This window comes from Leptosomus discolor, chromosome 7 (assembly GCF_034619465.1).
Source record: "Leptosomus discolor isolate bLepDis1 chromosome 7, bLepDis1.hap2, whole genome shotgun sequence".
Taxonomy (NCBI): domain Eukaryota; kingdom Metazoa; phylum Chordata; class Aves; order Leptosomiformes; family Leptosomidae; genus Leptosomus; species Leptosomus discolor.
In genome coordinates this window covers 36,824,916-36,846,158 of record NC_141397.1, presented here as the reverse complement: position 1 = coordinate 36,846,158, position 21,243 = coordinate 36,824,916, and the positions used below count along the sequence as shown (strand labels likewise).

The following is a 21,243-nucleotide window of genomic DNA, read 5'->3' as shown; positions in this document are numbered from 1 at the left end:
GAAGTGAAGGGAAATGGAGTGAGAATAAGCAGTTACTGGCTTCCTGATTCAACAGCAGTTAGTAACAAAGGAAAATTGCAGGAAAACATGTTTTCTCCTGAGAAAACTGGCGGGAAGTCGTTTATGAATCTCAGCATCTCATTGCTGTCACCTGATTCCCCTTGGCCAAAAGGTCAGGCCAGAGGGACCGTTCAAGTAGTGTTAGGGAGAGGATCGGACTGCAGACCTGTACAGTGTACATAAAATACGGAGTGTGTTTTCTGAACTCTCTCAACACTGTGCAACCCTAGTCTAAAACAGTTGGACCTAAATGCTTTGCTGGCATAACTGACCTGAAATGTGGGCTGGGGGTGGAAGAAAGGTAGATTACCTATCTCCTTTCATCTTTACTGCTTGCAGTGTTGGAATGTGGTTCTTTGAGTCCTGGAGACCACACTGCCTGTGGAAGAGGCCTCCCTAAGAAGGGCTTCTGAAAATATACAGCTAGGGACTGCAAGGTAGCAAAAAGAAGGACAGCACTGGATCTCCTCAGATCACTGGCTGTTACATCATTGTCTTCAGAGAGAACAAACATGGCATTCCAAGATAAAACTATGAGAAAAAGGTGAAAGGAGGCATTTTCATAATGTCTTACGACAAGACAGTATAACAGAAATGGCAAGTCAGTGTCAAAGAACTAGGATTTCACTTGCTTCTTGGTCTGATTCTTGAAAAAATCCATATGCATTTTATTCCATCTCAAGGCAAGACAGTGTGAATGAGATGCCTTTTGCTGATCTGAGCTTTGCTGTGGAGACAAGAGCTGAAGGTTCTCCAAGAGCCAGGTTTGGAAAAACAACATAGTAGATTTGTCCCTGCACACAGAACCAGACTGAACCTTGATGTTGGATGTGTGGATAGTGAAACATGTGAGGACCTCACCAGAGTTCCTAAACCTCCAATCAATGGGTCCCAACGGAAAGAGCAAAGGCCACTATTTAGGGTGATTAGCTGCTGGGCATCTGGTGTGGAGAACTTCGCTGGTTCTGAAGGTGGATCCTTGTACTGGCAGTCCAACTTTAGCCCTTTTTGCTACCTAAGTCTGCAACAGATTCACCAGGCTTTTTGTCTCAGAGTTTTTGGTCCTGTTGGCCAGAAGCGAGGAACTTCAAAAATCCATGGCTATTGAAAGAGACAGCTAAGACATGTAATGTGGCATTAGCTGAAAGGATTCCCTTGCCACATACATATGGGCAGAGATGTAGCACAAATTCTGGAATGTCTTTTCAGGTTCTGCTCGGAAGTTTCTGAGAAAGTACACATAAGATGGCAGACAGGTAGACAGCAAAGTAAATGTATTCTACTAAAGAAGGTACAGTGGCGCACTAACTCCTCTGGGCTGTGGAGTGCCTGCTTCCTGCATGCACTGCCTTTTTTACTCAGGTACATTCCTACAGCAACAGAAAAATTTTTATTTACTCTGCAACATGATAAGTCATATATACAGTATGTCTGTATAGGGCATATTACTTAAAGATAGAACAAAGTTTATTTTCTTTAATATGCAATTCTAAAGTAGAGACTGTAGCTTAACTTTTCTATAAACGTACATCAAAAATTAAATGTATATGCCACAGTGCAGTGCATGACTATAAGAGTGAAGAAAAAGATCTATGTAGCCCCTAAGTTATGTTTAAAAAGCACGAGAATTACAACAAATTAAGTAGTGCTACACGAAGTTAAATTGATGTAAAGCACGAAAAAACGAGTAAGGTTTCTATTCTTATTTAATGTATTCTGTCTTATGCATTTTGAAGGATAAATTCTTACAAGTAAATCCCAGGTACCTCTGGGCTTCAGACCTGTATCTTTATTTCATTCTTTCCAGAGCTCTTTCAATATGCCATTATAAATATTTTACGAAATCCTCTCTTCCATTCAAGACATAATCCAATCTTGATTCTGCTGCCTGAATATCCATTTGGGACTACTGGAATCATCACAAGCATTAATGTAAATGCACCTTTCTCTGCATTTTTCATCAGCTTTCACCCATTAACCCATTTCGTTTCTTATGTGGACTGTTTAAATACCAGACTAAATTTTCAGAAGAAGGATTGTCCCGTGGTCTTTGTTTTACAGCATCAATGCTTTGCAGGCTTCATGGCTAGTCCAAGGGATTTTCTACATGGAGAAATAGCTCCAAATAATTAGGAAATAGTTGATGCTCCACTATGTCTTCAGATGGATAATTTCATGACTCAGTAAGACAACTTTTTCTGCAGTTTATCATAGCGTATTTTAGGTACTCTGATTAAATTCAGTTTAAGAAAACAAACCTCCTGCAGCAGATCCTCTACAGAATGGTTGAATCGATCCACAAATTCATCAATAAGTTGGCTGTGGGCTATGTCAACTCTGTTCTGGATTGTATACTCTTCACTACAGAGTATGCTATAGGTTTTGCTGCAGGCTTCGAGAACATCTGATTCCACATGCTTTTCCACAACAAACTTAATCTGTTTCAGTAAGGCATCCAGATGCTGTAAATCAGAAAAAAAGTTCAGCTTTCACCTCACCTGAACAACAAAACTCAAAGAAAGTCATTCAAAGATGACACCAAATCAAGGTTAGATTGCTAATATGCCGAATGAAGGCACAGTCCTGTGTGACTAGAAAAGTAATCAGACACTTGAAAGCAACCTGACTTCTTGCCCAATGTACTACACCTTTTCCATCCTGCCCGTGCTGTAGATTTCCAGATCAAAATACTGAGGGATTTGCAGGAGATTCGCAACCTTCTCAGCATCAGCAGAATACTAGAACATAATTGAAACAAAACAAAAAAATAGTGAAGTAAAAATAAACACCTACACTACAGAATTAAAAAGTTTAAAGACAGTTGCAAATACCAGTGCGAGATTTATTTTGTTGAAAAAAGTACCTTTGATAGCAACATAGGAAGTGCAATAATGAAATGCTCAGTCAATTTATTTCTGTCATCTATCTGAGTTTTCCTTTCTTTTGCTGTCAAGACCTGCGAATGATTAAAAATAACTAAAGTAAATACACTTTCTGCGTATAGCATTCACTAATTTTTCTGACAAAAATCCATGCAAGTCTATTTTTAATAAATCAAAAGAGGAGGGAACAAAAAGCTCAAACACATCTTGACTGAAGAGTGATTAAATGGAAGGACTGTGTGTCCTAAGAAGCCGTGATTGAAAAGGAAAACATCATATCATCCAGCGTGATGTTGTCTTGACACACCAACGTTTTTTTAGGATTGAAATTCAAATATAACCCAAGTCAGTGGAATTTTTGCTATTGCTTCCAAGCAAATTGAGCTTTGGCTTTCACACATTAAACAAAGTGTTAACGGAAGACCTCAGGGCAGACTGAAGTATAATTATAAGAAAACCAAAACCAAACCACACTAGAACAGCAATTTTCATTAGCAGATTCATGGCCTCATGTCTAAACTGGAATGTAATTCTCAGTGAGAACATACATCCAAGTTCACAGAACTCATTTACAAATTTCAGTCGCAGATACACTGAAGCTACGAATGCTGTCATAGCAAAACCACCTTGAAACAGTGAATAGAGAGACAATAATCAAAACAGCATGCTTCATAAAAGCTTAGATCTTGCTTCTTGGCTTCAGAAAAGGAGAGAATACTTTTGAAAACAAATGATGATAATCAAATACTCAAGTTAGCTAATGATTTATGTATAGCAAAGCTGCCAGACTGCACAATAAGGGTTACAAGCTGAAGTCAGAGAAGAAACTGTTTCACAAGAAGGTGAGTGCATAATTAGAAATCTGCTCCCATTTCAACTCAGAGAACTGCTAGTGAGATCATGAGAACATGACAAACCTCCACTGACAAGTCAGAGATCCCTGCAGTTACCATCCCACAACTCATGATCTAACTGAAAAGAAGCAAAAGCTAAGTGTCATACCTACATCCCTCGTTAAGTGAGGAGGAATGGCTGGAAACAAAACATGTGCTTGGATGACAGGTAGCCTGTTGTGTCAGCAGGAATCCAAAACAACCATGGAAGTGAAGGGGAACAGATTTGTAACCCAGCTAAGAAACCACTTCCATAGTGCGTGGCAGACAGCCAGATACATACAGAAGCAACTGCAATTCCTGTACCAACTCGCAGCACAGCACCACTTGTTGCAGCAAAAGCTGCTAAGCTCATCGGAAGGCCACACAAATGCAGCTAGCAAGTCAGGGTCCCACCCCCTAACAACCCAGTCATATTCTGGTGATCAAATATTGCTGTGCGGCGGTGCTATGCATTAATCTGGGTCCCTAGGATGACCTCGAGGCTCTTTTGATCATCCTTCAGAAGGAGAAATTTATTTTACTGAAGTGTTTTCTTTACCTTTATAAAACTACAGATGTTGAAAATCTAAGACTAAGCAATTTGCTGAACTTAAGTGAACTGAACTGTAGATCTCCTGAGATAGAAAAAATACCCAGAAAGCTAATAGTAACATTATTTGGGGTTCCAAATAGAAAATAAAACCATGACATTTTTGTTAAATTTAAAGGTTGCTTTGTCTGCTAGAATGGCTTGCAGCTTACAATAGAGTTGTGGTAACACAGGATAATACATGCTTGTGTACATTCGAGTAAGTGCTTTCACAGATTCCCCCCTCAGCCCTGAAATGTTCTCATAAATTAGGAATTTCTTAGAATATGCTTTATAAAACCTGTTTAAATTGATGGTTTCTTGGAGCTTTTCCTGGGACGCTGTTTCTGGACATGAGGCTAATCTGCTTTTGGCACATAAAAGTTAAGAAGCTAAGTATCTGCATTTAGTTTAGCTATAAAGAAGGCTAAGTCTATCTCCAGATTTCACCTTCATTAAGTCTGTGGCTTTCTTTAATAAACTAGTTATGATTATTCAGAACAGAACCTAACAAAGTACCAAATGTTCACACAGCTTTCTTTCATTTTAGTCTAACCTAAATGAGAGGGGAACTACCAAAAATCAGGGAAATATATCTGGGAAGCTGAGACTCTTTTGGAATGTGGATGCTGTATTTATGGAGAATAGAGTTGAAAGCCTATTGATCACCCTGACCTTGTGACTTACACGGAAATGCTTAAAAGTGCATGCCCAGCCTTAGGAATGGAATTCCACTGATCCCCAAACAGTCACTATAAAATAAATTCAAGAGGCAGCTAGATTGCAATACGGCCAGAATGTCAAATTCTTAAATATTTAGGGCACTCAATGGAAGAGGCCAAAGAGGATGGACACATAAAACCACAGACGCATTCAGGCTGGTCCCAGTCCCAAGCCTCCTGCTCAAAGCAGAGCCAGCTCAGGGGTCAGATCAGGGTGCTCAGGGCTTTGTCCAGTCGCATCTTGAAAACTGCCAAGGATGGAAACTGCACAAACTCTCAGCTTCTGTTCCCGTGCTTAACTACTCTCATGATGAAGATACTGTTGCCTTTTTTTTTCCAAATTTTACCTCCAAATTAGCAGCACATCCCTTTTTATGGAAGACAGTCAGAGGTAATCTGGTTCTATTCCCAACCTCTACACTTTCAATTCTAATCTAGATTTACCATTAAGGGCTGTAGAGTGGGTACATTACAAGTCTAAGCCAGGGATATAAAAAGAACATCTGAAAAAAATATTTTCATGCTGTAAATCTCTATTACTTAACTTGGCAATGCAAAACCCAAAATCAAATAAACAAACAAAAGCCAAAACATGTCCAGAAATAGAATTTCTATTATTTTTCTTCAAAAATGTTTACATGAAACAGGAAATATCAATTATAAAAATCTAATTTAAAAGTGTCAAAATGTGGCACTGTAGACAAATATTTTATGCCACTATAGTAACATATACAGGTCTGAGCTACCTACTGCATTATCACTTACTCTCTTGCCAGTGCCTCTGCCTACTGGAGGATGTGCTTCAGCAGCCTGTCTGATTGTACACACCATCAATTCAATAAGTGCACTCTCCTGCCGGTCAGACATTGCTATGGAGGAAAGAACAAGTACCATCAGTTCTGATGTGTGTGCAAGACATCTTAAAGAAGACAAATCTGTGAATGCAGCTGCGAAACACATGGAATACAGAACAACAGAGACCACGTCATTTTGTCCCATTTATAAAAGGCTTTATCTTGCTCTTTGAATTACCATTCACATTATCTCAATGGCAGATCTGAAAGAAGTCCACAGAAACGTAGTCTGGAAAAAGGATGCATTAAGGGGAATGCAATGAAGATCTACAAAATAAGGAGCACCATGGAGGACAAAGAGCAACTGACTGTTCACCGTCACGTCCTTATAAAATATTCTAACCATCATTAAGTATTATTACTGTTCTTTGGGAAATGCTTCTGGTCACATCTAGAGAATCAAACCCTACTAGGCTATGCAGAAATAGAACCAAAGTGCCTAACTTCCTAAGGAAATTACCATATCAATACCACAATTGTAGCAGATGGATATCAAAAGGTCAGATTTCAAAACACTCAGATGATGAGCACATCATGCTAGGAAGCAGTAAGAGTACATTGGGTTTTCCTCCACCTAACCCCTGAGAAGGTCCCTGAAACAGGAGAATCCTAAAGGATTATAAAGGATCTTGAATGACACTTGTCACCGTTAGGGACTCTCTGCCACCAACCTCCATGGCTACCTTGTGCACACAGATCTATTATTAGCAAAAGGAGACTTGAAACTAATGCCAAAGAATCCCCTTATTTTTTTTTCCTCTTGTGAATTCATTAGGTTTTATCATTGTCTGGAAAAGCCCTGTATTTAATTAACATCACCTGAATTGCTTGTTTATTCAAAATTGTATTAGCTTTTTAATTTATTGAAATGTTCATGCATACGCTAGTTATTTGAACATTTGGACAAGAAGTCCTAGCCTTTAATATTAGGGAACCCCAGTACAGCAGACTTCACAAGATGAAAAACAAGAGTACAAAAATGCTGCTTTTGAAGCAAAGTGCATTTAAAAAGGATTAAACTAAAATCTTCTTCAAATATGCTTTCTAAACAAACTACGATATAAATACTTCTATCACCCACAGTGAAACATCTTTTTGAGGAACAATTAACAATAAAGTGCAATATCAAGAAAGTATAGAGGTTAAACAAATACCTTCCTCTCCTTGGACTGGTTCCTCCAAGAGCAGTTCTGTCATACATTCCCAGTCTTTCAACAGTTCTTGAGAGCTCTCCCACAAACTGTCCACCAAATATGCTGCATGTTCATGCAACTAGAAAATCCAAAGCAACCATCAGTACAGCGTTCTGGTACAAGCTGCAGTTCTTCAACTTTCACAATCATTTGGCCACGGAGAGTGTCCTGGGCATGTACTCTTATGTTAGTTGGAAAGAAAAATCAGTTTGAAACTAATTCTGGAAGGTGGTCTTCCAACCGAATGATATAACTGCACAACAATGGAGCTAAGTTTTAACAGAAAATGGAATAAACCCATATTTTCCGTAAAGCCGCTTGTTTGTGACAAATCTTTCTCAGAGTTTTGAACTAGAAGCTGTAAACTTACTTTTCCTCACTTTCTTACTGCATTATAAAAAGGAGAGACATTAGTATGTCTACCATAAAACTTCCCATATATGCTGACTCCATAGACATAAACTATGAACATCCGGAGCGTGTTCATCAAACACTTAATATCATCATGTCTCCGCTTGCAGCCTCCATCCTTCGATGTTTTCAAGATGCAACTGCACGAAGCCCTGAACAACCTCATCTAATCTTACAGATGACTCTTTTAGCTGATGACCCTCAGGTCCTTTCCACTCTGAATTATTCTATGATTCTAATCATAACTTGAGATGATACGGAATTTTTGTTCCTTTCTGGTTCAAGTTATTCTATTCCATAAACAGTATGGTTTACGCCTTACATGGTTATCTTAAAAAAAGAACCAGTTACATTTCTAAGTAGCAATGAATCCTGGTAGCCACCATACTACCAGCAACGCAGTACTGAGTACAGTGGGGACATGCAAGAGCAAAACAACCCATGAAGAAGATTTTGAGTTGAATCTTGATGGACAAGGAAATGGGGGGCAGGGTAAAGGGCATACAGTAGTTCTGAAATTATGAAAAAAATTAAAAGAAAGACAACTTGTTACTGTATGTTGATAAATAACTATTTAAATCCCAGGTTTTATTAAACATTTAAAGGTTAAAAATTAATTTTTTACCTCACTTTCAAGAAAGAAAAGAACCAACATTCTAATAAGGTTTCCATTTGGACTATTTCGCCCCCTCCTCTTTGCCAGAGCTTCCTCAGCTTGGGGATCATGTCTGCTGAACAGTCTAAAAATAAGCAAAAGGAGCTATCATGTTTATCAAAACAAATCTCATGTCTTAAATAATATGATGAGCATTCATTCTTGACATAGTAGATTTGTTCATAACACACACTGAAAGTATCTCAAGTTATTTCTTTCAAGGGGCAGAAGGCACAACCTCTGCCTGTCTGAAGAGATGAATTTATCTTCAGTCTTCAAGTTCATAGGGCTGGAAGAATTTCACAAAGGAAAAAGCTCTCCAAAACATTTATATTGGAGGATTTTGCAGTTTTATATATTTGTGTAATTTGTACAGTTTTGCATTTTTAACTTACCAAGTTTTACAATGGTGGTACCGCTTATTCCAGTAGAGCCTTAAGAACTAAGGTTGTATGTTCAATGTGGTCACTGACTAGGATATGGTATAAACAAACTTGACATCCCATTAAACCTCCAGCCTCAGGTAACAGCAGCAGCTTAACAGATACAGCAAGCTACCAGTCAATTATCTGGGGTGTTTTTCAGGTAAATTACACATTCTGCATTGAGTTCCCTGATGCATGGCTAATTCCAAACTACTCAACGTTCAACTCTGCTAGCTTAAAGAGCTCTCAGATGTGCCTACATTACAGTTACAGCAATGATTGGTTTACTTTGATAAGTTTGAAAACTGTTCCTTGCTTTTACAGTCAAACCTCAGTCAGAAGGCAAATCAGAAACGCGAAACACCGTATTCTGATTTCACTGCTGTAATTCATTGAAAAGATGATGAGTTACACACAAATGTATTTCAGTTAAAAGACATCACCTCTTGTCTCCTGCTTATCTTAGTAGATAAGAAACAAGCACTTCTGCAGGTGCTGAAATACCTCAAAACATGCACCTCAGGGCCAAGTCAGTGATCCTTTGTACTATTTGCTCTCCTTTGCTAACTACAAAGAGAAAGTCTAATGAGTAGCTTACACATAGAAAGTGATATTTAAATGTATAAAATTAGGTGAGATAAATCCCACGTCTAATGCCTCAGGCAGATTCTAACTTATTTAAATGGAGCACCAGCTCTTATATGTTAGCAGAAACCAAGAGAAAACGAGTGTTAGGAACAGGACAATCTTCTTTCAATGCTGTCTACTTTGAGAGACATTTATAGAACACAGCATAGTATCATGTTGTGAAGAAAAGTCAGGATAAAGTTTTGACTTTACGCTAAGTGCACTAAGGTGCAGATATGTCTTCATTTACCTTTGAGGCATTTTTCAAAATTATTTTGTCACATGTTGATTAACAAAGGAATTTCAGTATATATTTTTTTAAAGAACATAACTCTTTCCTGTAACTTCTAAAATGTCATGTAGGAAACTAAATGTAGCTGAATTTTGAAATTAATTCTTTTCAAGATCATGCCTGGTCATGAAGATGGAATTTCAGAAATCTACAAATGACAGTTTACAATTACAATGTGGACTTCTAACTCAGTAATAAAACCCCAGAAAATCAGGACACTGGTAAAGGAAAACTGATGTTTTTATGTAATTTTTTTCTACTGTGTACCTTGGCTTGAAAAATTAGACAACCTGGATTCTGATATAAATAGCCTATAAATACATTAAAGAACTCTAACGTCACAGCCCATGAGGGGAAAGAAGAGAATTACTGCTAAAGACTTTTAACTCCAAACACTAAAATTAAAAGGTGAACTCCTTCGATGTGGCAATGTCCTGGTCATAGTTACTGATGCAGTATGATTCACCTCCATGGAAAAGCTAGCCCATTTCTTTTGGCACAGTGGGTACATGAAATACATAACCACAGTGTAATGCAATTTTAAGGTAAGCTAGTGAGTCTAGAAACACATTTCTTAATTATTACTACATAAAAACCTCTCAAGTTCACAATTTTGAAACAAACTGGTTTAAGACTTTGTAAAAATGATGACCACCAGGGATGTATAGGCCCTGTACATATTATATCAACAGTAATTCAACAAGAGCTGCAGAATTTAAACCAACTTTAGAGGTTTATGCAGACTTCGTACACTTAGCCCTTGAGAACTTAAGAAAAGTTATCTGAATTCTAGAGCAAGAATGTAAATTCAGTTTCTTCAAGTCTTTAGGTCTTGAATTTAAACAAGAGAACAAGTCTCTGGTTTAAATTAAATATCTGATTTGCTGAAATGAGGTGTTTCACTCTATTGCTTCTTTGCCTTTTGATTGTACCCCTACTAGAAAGCATTCACAAATCTGGTCTTGTTCCAGGGCAACAGGTAACTTACTTTTTGTGAAGGAATTCTCCAGCTGCTACTGCAACAGGACGGTGTGCTGAATACACCAAGTGATAAACATTCTCACAGTCTTCATTCGACAGAGCTTCTTCGCTTCCACTGAAAGAGTCAGAAAGTAACACCTGAACTAAAACAAAAGTTGGATTTCAATCCCCTCACCTCCCATAACTTACTTGTGACAGCTACAAGATTGATTTCCTTCATGCAAAATCATACATGGTTGAACACTGACTGCAAGGACCTTTGACCTATTTAAAGGGCCTGTAGCACTGCAAGTCTGCCCAATTTCCTTCTCCCAGTTGTATCAAAAAAAATATATAAAATAATATTATGAAAAAAGTCACCCCTGCTTACTTACTTAGACCATCACGCTAACTTAAGTGCACGTATTGCAAGATGCCAAACACTCATTAGCAAACATTATTAAACTGAAAACCTAGAATGTTACATGAAGAAAATGTAATTGCTTGCTTAAACTTTATTTACTTTTACAGCAATGTCTGTTTGCCTTCAAAGCTTTTAATTTTTAAACTATCTAAATCTGGGACTGGGAAAACCTCCTTCAGCCTCCTGGCCTACTCCATCCTGAGGAGTTAAGTCTTTTCACCTGACAGTCCACATGCTCTTGTGCGCTGTGAGGCAGGACGCACCCCTCTGTTGGCCTGGTAAGTGGGAGGGAAAATTCACAATTCCGGCTGCTGAAAGAGCCAGACCAGGGTGATAAAACTGCCTCAGCAATGGGAGAAGGCACAGAAATAGTCTGGATATGGGCAGTAGAAAACTAAACCAGATTTCACCGCAAAGCAGGGACACAGAACTAGGACTGTGCACCCACCAATCTAATCAACACATAATCATTTTGGGATTGAATCATGGTGTGCAAATAGAATTAGAATAATGCTGATAAAATAAATTGTCTATCACTTTTACAGTAGCTATTGTGCTGACAGATACAGGCTTTATTTTCAACATCAAGGAACTGAATCTGATCATACCCTGCTGTGCTGGATGAAAGATGATGAAAAGTTTATTTTCTATAATTATTTATTGACAAGAACGAGCCACCATTTACGCTTGTCTTGGGTAAACAACATAGTTGGGTCTTTTGGAGTTTCTGAGCTCAAGGTAGATTTTGTGTGTGTGTTTTCTGAAACTCAGAAAAACTTTCATTTTTCAGCAGAATTCTTGAAAAATGTTATGAGCCATGGAACAATCACATTCCATCAATGATATAAAAATATCACCACTGTTGCATACAAGAATATTACTTCCCTTCTTGTTTAGTCAGCATTCATCAGAAACATTTATGTATCAGGACTCTATACATCCTCATCCATTGGCTTCATACTACAAATAATTTTTAATTGGGCATTGCCCACCATGAGTGTTCATGACATTTTTTTGGACTTCCTACCTGCCTGGACATTGCCCTGTGCTGTTCAACGTGATCCATATTCTTCTGGTGCTAAACACATTTAGCTATGTTTTCATCATGGAACCAAAGAGGAAACAGGACAGGAAAAACAAAGGTGCACTGGATAATCTTGGACCTAAAATCTTACTGCATTCCCAAACATTGCTAATAATTGCTAATATTGTAAAGAACAGGGAATTTCATTTGTGATGATATTTGTTATATTTGCTTTAAAAATGTAACAGTATGAGATTTTCTTTCTTCCTAATATTACAAGACTAGTATTTGTAAAGCAGAGTGACTCATAAATAAAATAATGAAGTCCAGACTTCTTTACTCTAACTTTTCAACCAAATTCTGCATGTCCAAAAACGTTCTTCAAAGTGGAGCCGCTGTGTGTAAAGTATGATGCAGGAGTTCTATGCAACTGTTTGTAAAACAGATTTTCTTTAACATGTCTTTTAATGAATGTTTTATAAAAGCCTAGCAGTGCTCCTTCTCCAACAGCACACTCATGAGGCTGCTGTGGACAGGACAGTTCAAAGAGTCAGCACACGGGATGATCTTTGACTGGATCTGTGCCCCAGGGAAGCCACTGCATTGCTGTAAGAAAAAGTTGGGGGCCTGGAAGCATGTCTCCTCCCACATGGCCAAGTGTTTTAAAATTGCAAGCTACCACTGCCACCTCCACAGAACCCAGACAAAGGTGCTGAAGCTAACATCTTTTCCCTGTCAGCTTATTTACCAGGTGACTCTCTTTTCAGCTGTGTCAGGTAATCCAGTCTCCTAACACTGGATCTTGGTTACTGCTAGAATTATTTTAGCAAATGTAACCCAAAGATACTTGTCTTGAGAAGGACAATCATTTTGCCCTTGGCAAAAGGTATAAATGCCCTCTGGCTTTCTTCTACAACAATGGATGCACTAATAGTCTCAATACATCAACACATTTTTATACTTTGTCTATTATATTTCCATGAGATGGAATATCTCATTTTAGCTTCATGACCATATTATTACATATTCAGTTCAACTTCATACCAAGTGTAAAGTAACAGATTCACTTCACTACACAAGCAAAGAAATCAAGTCAAATATTACTTTCAATCGTAATTTTCAAAGGGAATATATTGGTTTTGAAAAATACTCACTGAAGTATTAGTGTGACTAATCGAATGGCTTCCACAGCGACATCATATTCCTTATCAAGTGTCATTGATACAATGCGATCCTGAAAAGGAATTTTATTACAGTAACAAAACAGAAACACACAAACAGCTATCAGACGAAGAATTTTATAGAATACAAAAGAAATACTATTGAGGAGAAACATCTTTCAACTAGACACATGAAACCACTTTAGTATTACTCGAGCATTTAACACACATCTCAGGAAGCTGTGTGCTATATACACAAAGGAACAACAGGCAAGTACACAGGAACGAGAACTAGCGCTTAACAAACAGTCCTTATCCTTCTGTGTTTTCCTGGGAACAAGCAAGCAGACCTTGGAGTTGAAGCACTGGTCTGGACTGGTTTTAAGACAGCAGAAAAAAATGCCCCGCTTCATCCCCCTGAAAACAAATAATCATAGAGCAATGAATGCTGCATATATGCATTTTTGGAAATACTGTGAAGAAAATCACATCTGCATACTGCCTATGAAGTTGTGGCCTTTACACCTGGATACATCTTAATGTTTGAAGTTGATCTCAAGAACTACAGTACAGACCTTCCCCAGGAAAGTGGGAAACTGTAGTTTGGCTTTGTATTTTTCTATACTCTTTCTAGTGGAGACAAGCACACCACTTCCCAATCTAATGATTTTGTAACTTCTAAGGACCTTTATGAGAAGTCTCCTAAGGGTTTGTTTCTCTTTAGTCTCAGTTTGCTTACTGGCAACCCAAAATAGATGTGATTAGTGTATGTTGTCCTCCCTGTCTGGGGAGAATTTCTATCCATCCATAAAAATGCAGTATGTCTTGATGTTCTTTGCTTGACCGATCAAGTTAACGGAAAGAAATTGGGCCATCTGAAAATAAAACTTGACTTCTCTGACTTGACCTGCTTCAGGAAGGACTAGGTACTGTATGACACTTTGGGATGTGAAAAAATAGAAGTCACTGGAAAAGGAACAAGGGAAGCATTAGGAAACAATAGTGAAAGTCACCAAGAACACATCAGGACAAAATAAAGGTGTCACCTCTTTCCTCTATTATTCCAGGCATTTAAAGGCTGAAGGTGAATATCAAGCACCTGATGCTTATGTCAACATTGAAATTTAGGAATAGTGCGTAAAGAATTCATTGTGGGTGTCTCAAGTGTTACTGCTCAACAAAACCAGGTCTGTAGAGATACCTTCTGTCACTATGACTGAATGTGCCTCTATCAATCACCATTAAGTTCCTGGGACATTCGTAGCATTTAACAGTGGTATCTAGACAGTTCTAGAGACTGTGAGGCACCCATGAAGAGACTTTCACAGTGAAATAACTTTCCAACCAGGAAATTCTGTGCATGGACAAGACAAAAAAGTTGCTGACAATTTTTTAGGGAACTAACAGCACATGAAGGAGTAAGCACACAGGTATAAAACTCTTTCTGTATCTCTGAAAAAAGCCAGAAGGGTCTTGCTGTCCTGCCTACAGAGTGAGAGGTACTCTCCGAATTTAGAGTCCTTTTGAACTTTGAAACTGACTGATGCGAAAATTTTTTCTTATCCAAAAAGACTGTTCTCTCCTCTTTTTCCTAGAAACATCAAGCTTAAAATAAACAGTGTGGATGTGTCATTTCATATTTTCGGCCTTGGTGGCAGCATCTCTGCGTGACGACAGCTGCCAGCCAGGCACCAAGATCTTTGAAAATGAGACCTGAACACCCAGTGCCTCTGGCAGGTGTAACTTCTGTAGTTTAGTAAGTTACAAACGCCAGCTGCTCAGTCTGCTTTGACAGAAACTTCCTGTACCACTGCACAGCAGTGGAATAGGACACAGGCTGTACTTAAAAGTTGAAATATTAATTTCCACTCTCTATGAAGATCAGTTTGCAATTATGTATTAGGCTGTGAACAAGGCTGGATGAAGGGCAAATCTGTCTCCTTTTGCCTCTCAGGCCGTGGAGACAGCACTCCAGCAAAGGGTCAGGAATTCAATGGCTGCACCTAAATCTGCTGGTATCTTGGCTTTGGCACTGACTGCCAAAGACCTAATTCACATCTTTTTCATAGGGCTTCAGTTAGCGTTTGTATCAGACAGGACTTCTTGATGGAAAACAAAAGTTCCCTCTTTGATGGACAAAATTTTTTTGATGGACAAAGCTTATTTTCTAGCTTACTACCTACAGCTAGAAACACAAACAAATGCTGGAAAGAACACACATCTTTCCTTCGGAGAAGTGACATTATCAGATCCTTGCCACAGCTATCTGGAAGGTGGTGAAATATTAACACCCCGGTACAAGTAATTCTGGATCAAATTTATACTTTAAACGGCTAGAAGATCTCTAGAGAGATTTCTCTTGACAGTTTGAATGGATTGAGCTGAATACCAGCTGAACTGTGCAGCTCGATTAAAGTCTGATGAGGAAATATAAAAGACATTTAAGTAATATATTGCAGATTCAAAAAGCATTAATTTGAAACTCTGCTCCATCCTGGTGCCAAAGGCCGTGTCCCTGTCAGCACAGCTGTAAATCCAAGTGCAGGCATTTGGGCAACGGCAGCTTTTTGTTCTCTTGATGTGGCTGGAAACTGAAACTGAGGCTTTGAACTCCTTGTTTCTAATTTATGTCATAACGATACAGATTTCTGTAGTAAAAACATTTTAATGGAACAGAAGAAAAACGAGGATTCTTAACAGGGTTCCCTCTTGTCTGAATCTTTTTGACAGAAACGAAAATTCCTTGTGCCATTCTAAACCAAGAAGCAATGCACAGGCTAGCCTAACTTCACTTCTTCTAACTAAGAAAACTGTCTATACTGCAAAAAAGCCAGGAGGAAGCCTTTAGAGGTTTCATGTTCCTGTAGTTTTTCTGAAGTACATCACTGAGTAACTATTTCTCAAACTGCCTCCATTCATCTTGAAAAGTTTTGCTGGTGGATGGGATAGGTTCAGACTCAAAGCAGCATCTTCTCATACAAATTATATGAGGCTAAGAAAGAAGCATCCAGCACTTTTTCCAGTAGAGAGAAGCAGATATAGAGATCATGAGAGTTTTACTGCCCTAGTTCAAAATAAATGAAATTACAGAAGGAGCAGATATAAACAAATCTGTAAGTGTGCACAGATGGAACAAGAAAAGCAGCAGAGTTGGAGGGTTCTTTTTTCTGGAGAGTTAATTGGTATTTCTGGTTGTCCTGAGATGATAAGCAAACCAGATTTATGGAGGCATTACAGAAGTAGCCTGAGGTCTGAACCTGTTTGCCAGGTACTCTTCTATGGGATGAAACTTTGTCTTTACTGCAATAGCCCCAGAAACAGATTGTATAAAATTAGAATACAGGCCCTCAAGTGATGATATAAAATGATCTAGTTTCATCTCCTGCTTTAAAGTCAACCACACCTACTTTGTTCCTGACAGATATTTATTTAATCTGCCCTTAAAAATCTCAAATGAAGGAGATTATTAATAAAGTGTCTGTTCTATTATATAACTATCATTTTGGACAAAAAGCCTTCCTTAATATCTAGACTTTACTGTTGTTTAAGCGTCTTTTTTCTCCATCTCAGGTGAATGTGGTAAAAGGCTGATTAACATTATGTTTTTATAAATCGTTTCCATACAGGGAACATACGGTAAGTTTTCTGTATTTTGTGCTTTCCTAGATCAAACTGGAGGAGTTAATTGTAACTGCAATGACAGACAAAACCAGTGAAGCAGTATAAAATCTACAGTGAGAAGCTTTTAAGTCTCATGCACAGTAGTAATTTCTGAGTATTTAAATGTCCACTTCTTTTCTAACCAGAATTTTTCATCAGCATTATAATAAAGATTTAAATGAAAATAAATTGGTCACCTCCACTTCTTTTCTAAACAGAATTTTGCTTCAGCATTCTAATCATGATTTAAACGAAAATAAAGTAAATTAGTCTTTCCTTGGGGGGCGGCCTTTACCACAGTTCTCTGTTCTCCAGACCACAAAAGTGACGGTAAAAGGTGCCAACTGACGTGGTGACAGTGCTTGAAAGTTTTCCTTGCAAAGCATCCAAACAGAAGCAGTGACACTATTACCACACTCATCTCTCCAGATAATTCACTTGTGAAATACAGCAATCATGCCACAAAGTGAATTAACAGCCATGTTCTCATCAAAATATTAAGCAAGAAGTCTGTGAGTTTGTGCTAGTAAAAAAACCCCACAAAATATTCCTCCAGTACTTATCTCCTAAAGAGAATAATCAGACTCAGGGGTTTGTCTAAAATCACAATGTAAACTCCTGTTCTGCAGCTAGGTATTTCACTGTGTAGAATATTGTGATGCAGATCAAAGTATCTCTTCCTCCAAACACAAGCTAAAAACCTGTCTTACAAGCAATCTTTTGTTAAAGGCTGTTACTTTCAGATGTATTTTAGATTGCATGAAACACCCAGTACACATCCTTAAAATTCAATAAATCTAAAATTAAGTAAGTACAAGCAGATTGAATAATGACAATATATAAACTATCAATAATACAAACATAAATAATCATCCTGGCCAAGCCTGACAAATCTTACAAGACAAGCACTGTAAAATGAATTTGGCTTAATCTCAGCACTCAGTAATACAGTTTTACTACTGCAGTTACAAGCCTTGTCACAAACAAATGAATTTATTTTTGCATTTAATATACATGACTCAAAGACCGCAACAGGATGACATAGATGACACCTTTATTTTCTGTACTCTTTCCAAAAATTGTATTTCCTCTTACCTTGAATCTATTAGTGAACAGCTCCAGTTTTGGAAATAACTCTCTGTTGGTATACAGACTCTGAAGAGCTTTCAAACACTTCAACCTCACTTCACCTTGCTAAATAAAACACACTAAGATTAGCTGATAGAATACCCTAATCAAATGCATATGAATATTAAATAATATCATATTGTAGTTTGTTTAATGTACATTTAAAATTTATGCAAATGAGTTACCAAAGCCAATTTGCAATTCAGCTAAAAACCAGAAACCACATGCAGCTGCCTACAAACAATGTTAAATTTTCTTCCTATTTGCATATATAAAGAATTTAATGTGCCATCACTTAAATGTCTGTTATGGTTTCCCTTTCAAATAACTCCAAAAAAAGACAGAAAATATAGCAAGTAAATACAAACTAAAGACATACGATCTCAAGGCGGTTGGTGAAGCTAGTGTGGCGCTTTTATCTTTAGGAAAGAGACTGCAGTGACTTCTGCCTGATAGCTGGTGGTTACAATCAATGCACAACTGTTCACAATGACTGAGCATGAGCCACGTGTAGCCCACTCAAGCAACTCAGCCATCTTCAAGCATTGTCCTTCCCTTTCCCAGGGACAGCAGGAATACACACTGGATTTATTACTCTGAAGTTTTCTACATCCTGTCTCTCAGCACAGGACAGGCACAGGCTGAAGGATGCTAAAGGTCCTGAGAGGCCCTCCAGTGAGGAGGGTGCTACAAGAATAATGCCTCTAAGCTGCAGCCCTAGAAGCCCTTGGGAAGAAGTGCAGCTTGTGTCCGTCTGAGTTATTCTGGCAGCAGCAGCTCATTCCTGGCTGCTCTTTAGATGGGGATTGCTTTGATCTGATGGGCTGTAGGCAGGAAACGTGGACATCACAAGACAGTGCCTATGAATCAAGGTTTGTCACCTACAGGAACGTCGATGATGAAGAGAAGGGCTGGATCCCCTGTGCACACACACATCATCTAGCTGGCTGTAGATGTACAGCTCAGCTCAACCGCACAGACTTGGCAAACTGTGGATTCTTGTTGAAAAATATTTGTAGATAGCAAAAAGGTTATAAATACAAATCTGCTCAAATATAATCTGTAGAGTTCACTGCAGTGTGAACTTACTTTTATGAAAGTGAGTATACTACTGAGTTTAAAGGCCTTAAGCGGCTCAAGAACGAATACAAATTATTGAACTTTTATTTATAAAACTCCATACCCTGAGGGCTTCATTTCTGAGCCTGTCTATTTTACAATCAAGTCTGTACTTTAAAAAAACTGCTCAAGCTAAAAACTGAAAGAACATTCAGAGACAGACATAAAAACAGAAGCTAAAATCTCTTATTTTTAAGTTTCTTTCCTCCTTCCCACCCATTTAAAAAACTGAAATAGAAGATAAAAGAAGGACAGAAGTTGAAAGGAGGATTTTCAGAATAACTTTTCCTTGAAGAACTATTGTTCCTGAGAAATCACCCCTTTACATCTGTGAGGAGTCTCTGAGCACTCGTGCTCTCTTCTAGGCATCTTTTTGACTACCATTGCAGAGAAAGTCAATGAGATGAAAGTTATGTTTAAAGGATCTATCGTTAGATCTTTCAAGGTAGAGAAAACAACTTTCTTCAAGAAAAAATTTTATATGGGTGGGATCAACTGCTAAAAAAACCACAGAAAAATGCTGCTTGTTGTTCTGCTTCTAATGGTACCTGTGTTGCAGTACCAGAAATGGTGCTTCCTCTGCTGTGTGGCATTGAGAAAGGCCAGGATCTCTGGAGTCATCACTAACGATTCGCAGAAGATGCAAGCCTCTTAGGGCCTTAGCTTATTTAGCCACAGAGGATCAGTAACAGTTTTGGCATGTGATGAATGTTATTGAGCACCAGTGAGGTAGTTACAACTCCCCTGAAGACTGTCCCACTGGTGAGCAGATGGCCTGTTATTCAGCCAGTGCTGTAGTCCCAAAATGCAAAACTCTAAATTGGTTAGGTACAGAAAAAAAATCAGTGCCAACAGCAACGAGACTTGGGACCTGTGCAGGTAAGGTCTGGACTCCCTGTGGATTCCAAAGCCCTTGTGGACTTCACCAAACACCATGGATCAATGGTCCCAGAGTTAAGTTCAGGCCTGACACTGAGGGTCTCTGCAAGTCTTAGGTGAGCAAATCAAGCAAGGTAGATATGAAGCGCACCTGTGAGCATTTGGTACTTGCATGGCCTGCCAGAAAACTGAAGCCAGATGCTAACAAAATAGTACTGAATCAGGCTGCTATCCTCCTGCCACGCACCAGATCCGAGGCAGAAGACAAGTGACTGCAGGAGCAGGTGAGGAAGAGAGAAAGGTTGTGTTATACCTGGTCCCTATAGCTGAGGGCAAAGGCCCAGGAGACAGAGGCAATCCCTGGAAATGACTGCCTTTCTTGGCAGACAAATGATAGGAGGAGGACTTTCTCTGATAGCAAAAAGGTCTGTTCTTCAAACTGTTGGTCAAGGATGGAATTAATCTCTTTGGAGAGGGAAGAGCCCCTGCATGTCATCTTGCTAATCCTGTTAAGGTTTTAAAATAGGGTCAGCGGAGATTAGTGACAGGAACCCACAGGGAAGCATAAACAGCAATGACCTGGACAAGAACCTAAGAAAGGCAGAAGTGAAGGTGTAGGTGGATACACTGCACTGAAGCCCAGAACAGAGGAGTAGCAATGTGCCACAGACCACCAACATGCCAGACATGAGATGTTTCTTCAGTAACTATGAGAATCATCCAAGTAACATGAGCTTTTAACACCCCAAAGTCTTTTTGGGGAAAGAAACAGCAGAAATTTCCTATCTAGCAAAGTAGTAAGTGGGTGGGAATGCTCAAGTTAGGGTAATTCCTAAGAAATTTATGCCAGGGTAAGAGCTGCAAAGAGGGATGCAGAGCAAGGACAGGAAGAGACTCACTAAACTAAGAGATTAACCTACATAATTAATGAATTAATTAGGAGGTCAAGAATAACAGGAATACAAAAGCCAGATAAAATACAAAAGGCCTGGGCACAGTATGGAAGGGACACGAGAGGTAATGAAGAAAACTTTCTGTAAATATCTTTGTAGCACAACAAAGAAAAGCTAGTTTGCTTTGAAGGAAGAGGAAAAATGTAATTGTCCCTTCAGATGTGAACAGTGGGTAGGAAAAGAAATAATAAAATTACAACACATTATTTAGCTTATGTGAGGAAGAACATCTTAGTGGCAAACATAGTTAAGCACTCAAACTGCTATGGAAAATTGTGAAATAACCAACACTAGGAGTTTTTTAGAAGCTATGACTGACTGTGAGAACTACTGCGCATATTTCAGTGAACT

At 38.5% G+C, this 21,243-nt stretch overlaps 1 protein-coding gene across 2 annotated transcripts in view; it reads right to left on the bottom strand.

Annotated features, from left to right (window-relative positions):
* Window positions 1-21,243, bottom strand: part of STAG1 (STAG1 cohesin complex component) — a 149,132-nt gene that overhangs the window by 41,486 nt on the left and 86,403 nt on the right. For both annotated transcript variants that reach the window (XM_086468408.1, XM_086468409.1), the window contains exons 10-18: window positions 17,909-18,007; window positions 13,148-13,227; window positions 10,574-10,681; window positions 8,212-8,326; window positions 7,137-7,254; window positions 5,894-5,997; window positions 2,924-3,016; window positions 2,709-2,798; window positions 2,319-2,522 (exon numbers count right to left, since the gene is read on the bottom strand). In XM_086468408.1, coding sequence (XP_086324534.1) covers window positions 2,319-2,522; window positions 2,709-2,798; window positions 2,924-3,016; window positions 5,894-5,997; window positions 7,137-7,254; window positions 8,212-8,326; window positions 10,574-10,681; window positions 13,148-13,227; window positions 17,909-18,007 — 1,011 coding nt within the window. The remainder of the gene's footprint in view (window positions 1-2,318; window positions 2,523-2,708; window positions 2,799-2,923; window positions 3,017-5,893; window positions 5,998-7,136; window positions 7,255-8,211; window positions 8,327-10,573; window positions 10,682-13,147; window positions 13,228-17,908; window positions 18,008-21,243) is intronic.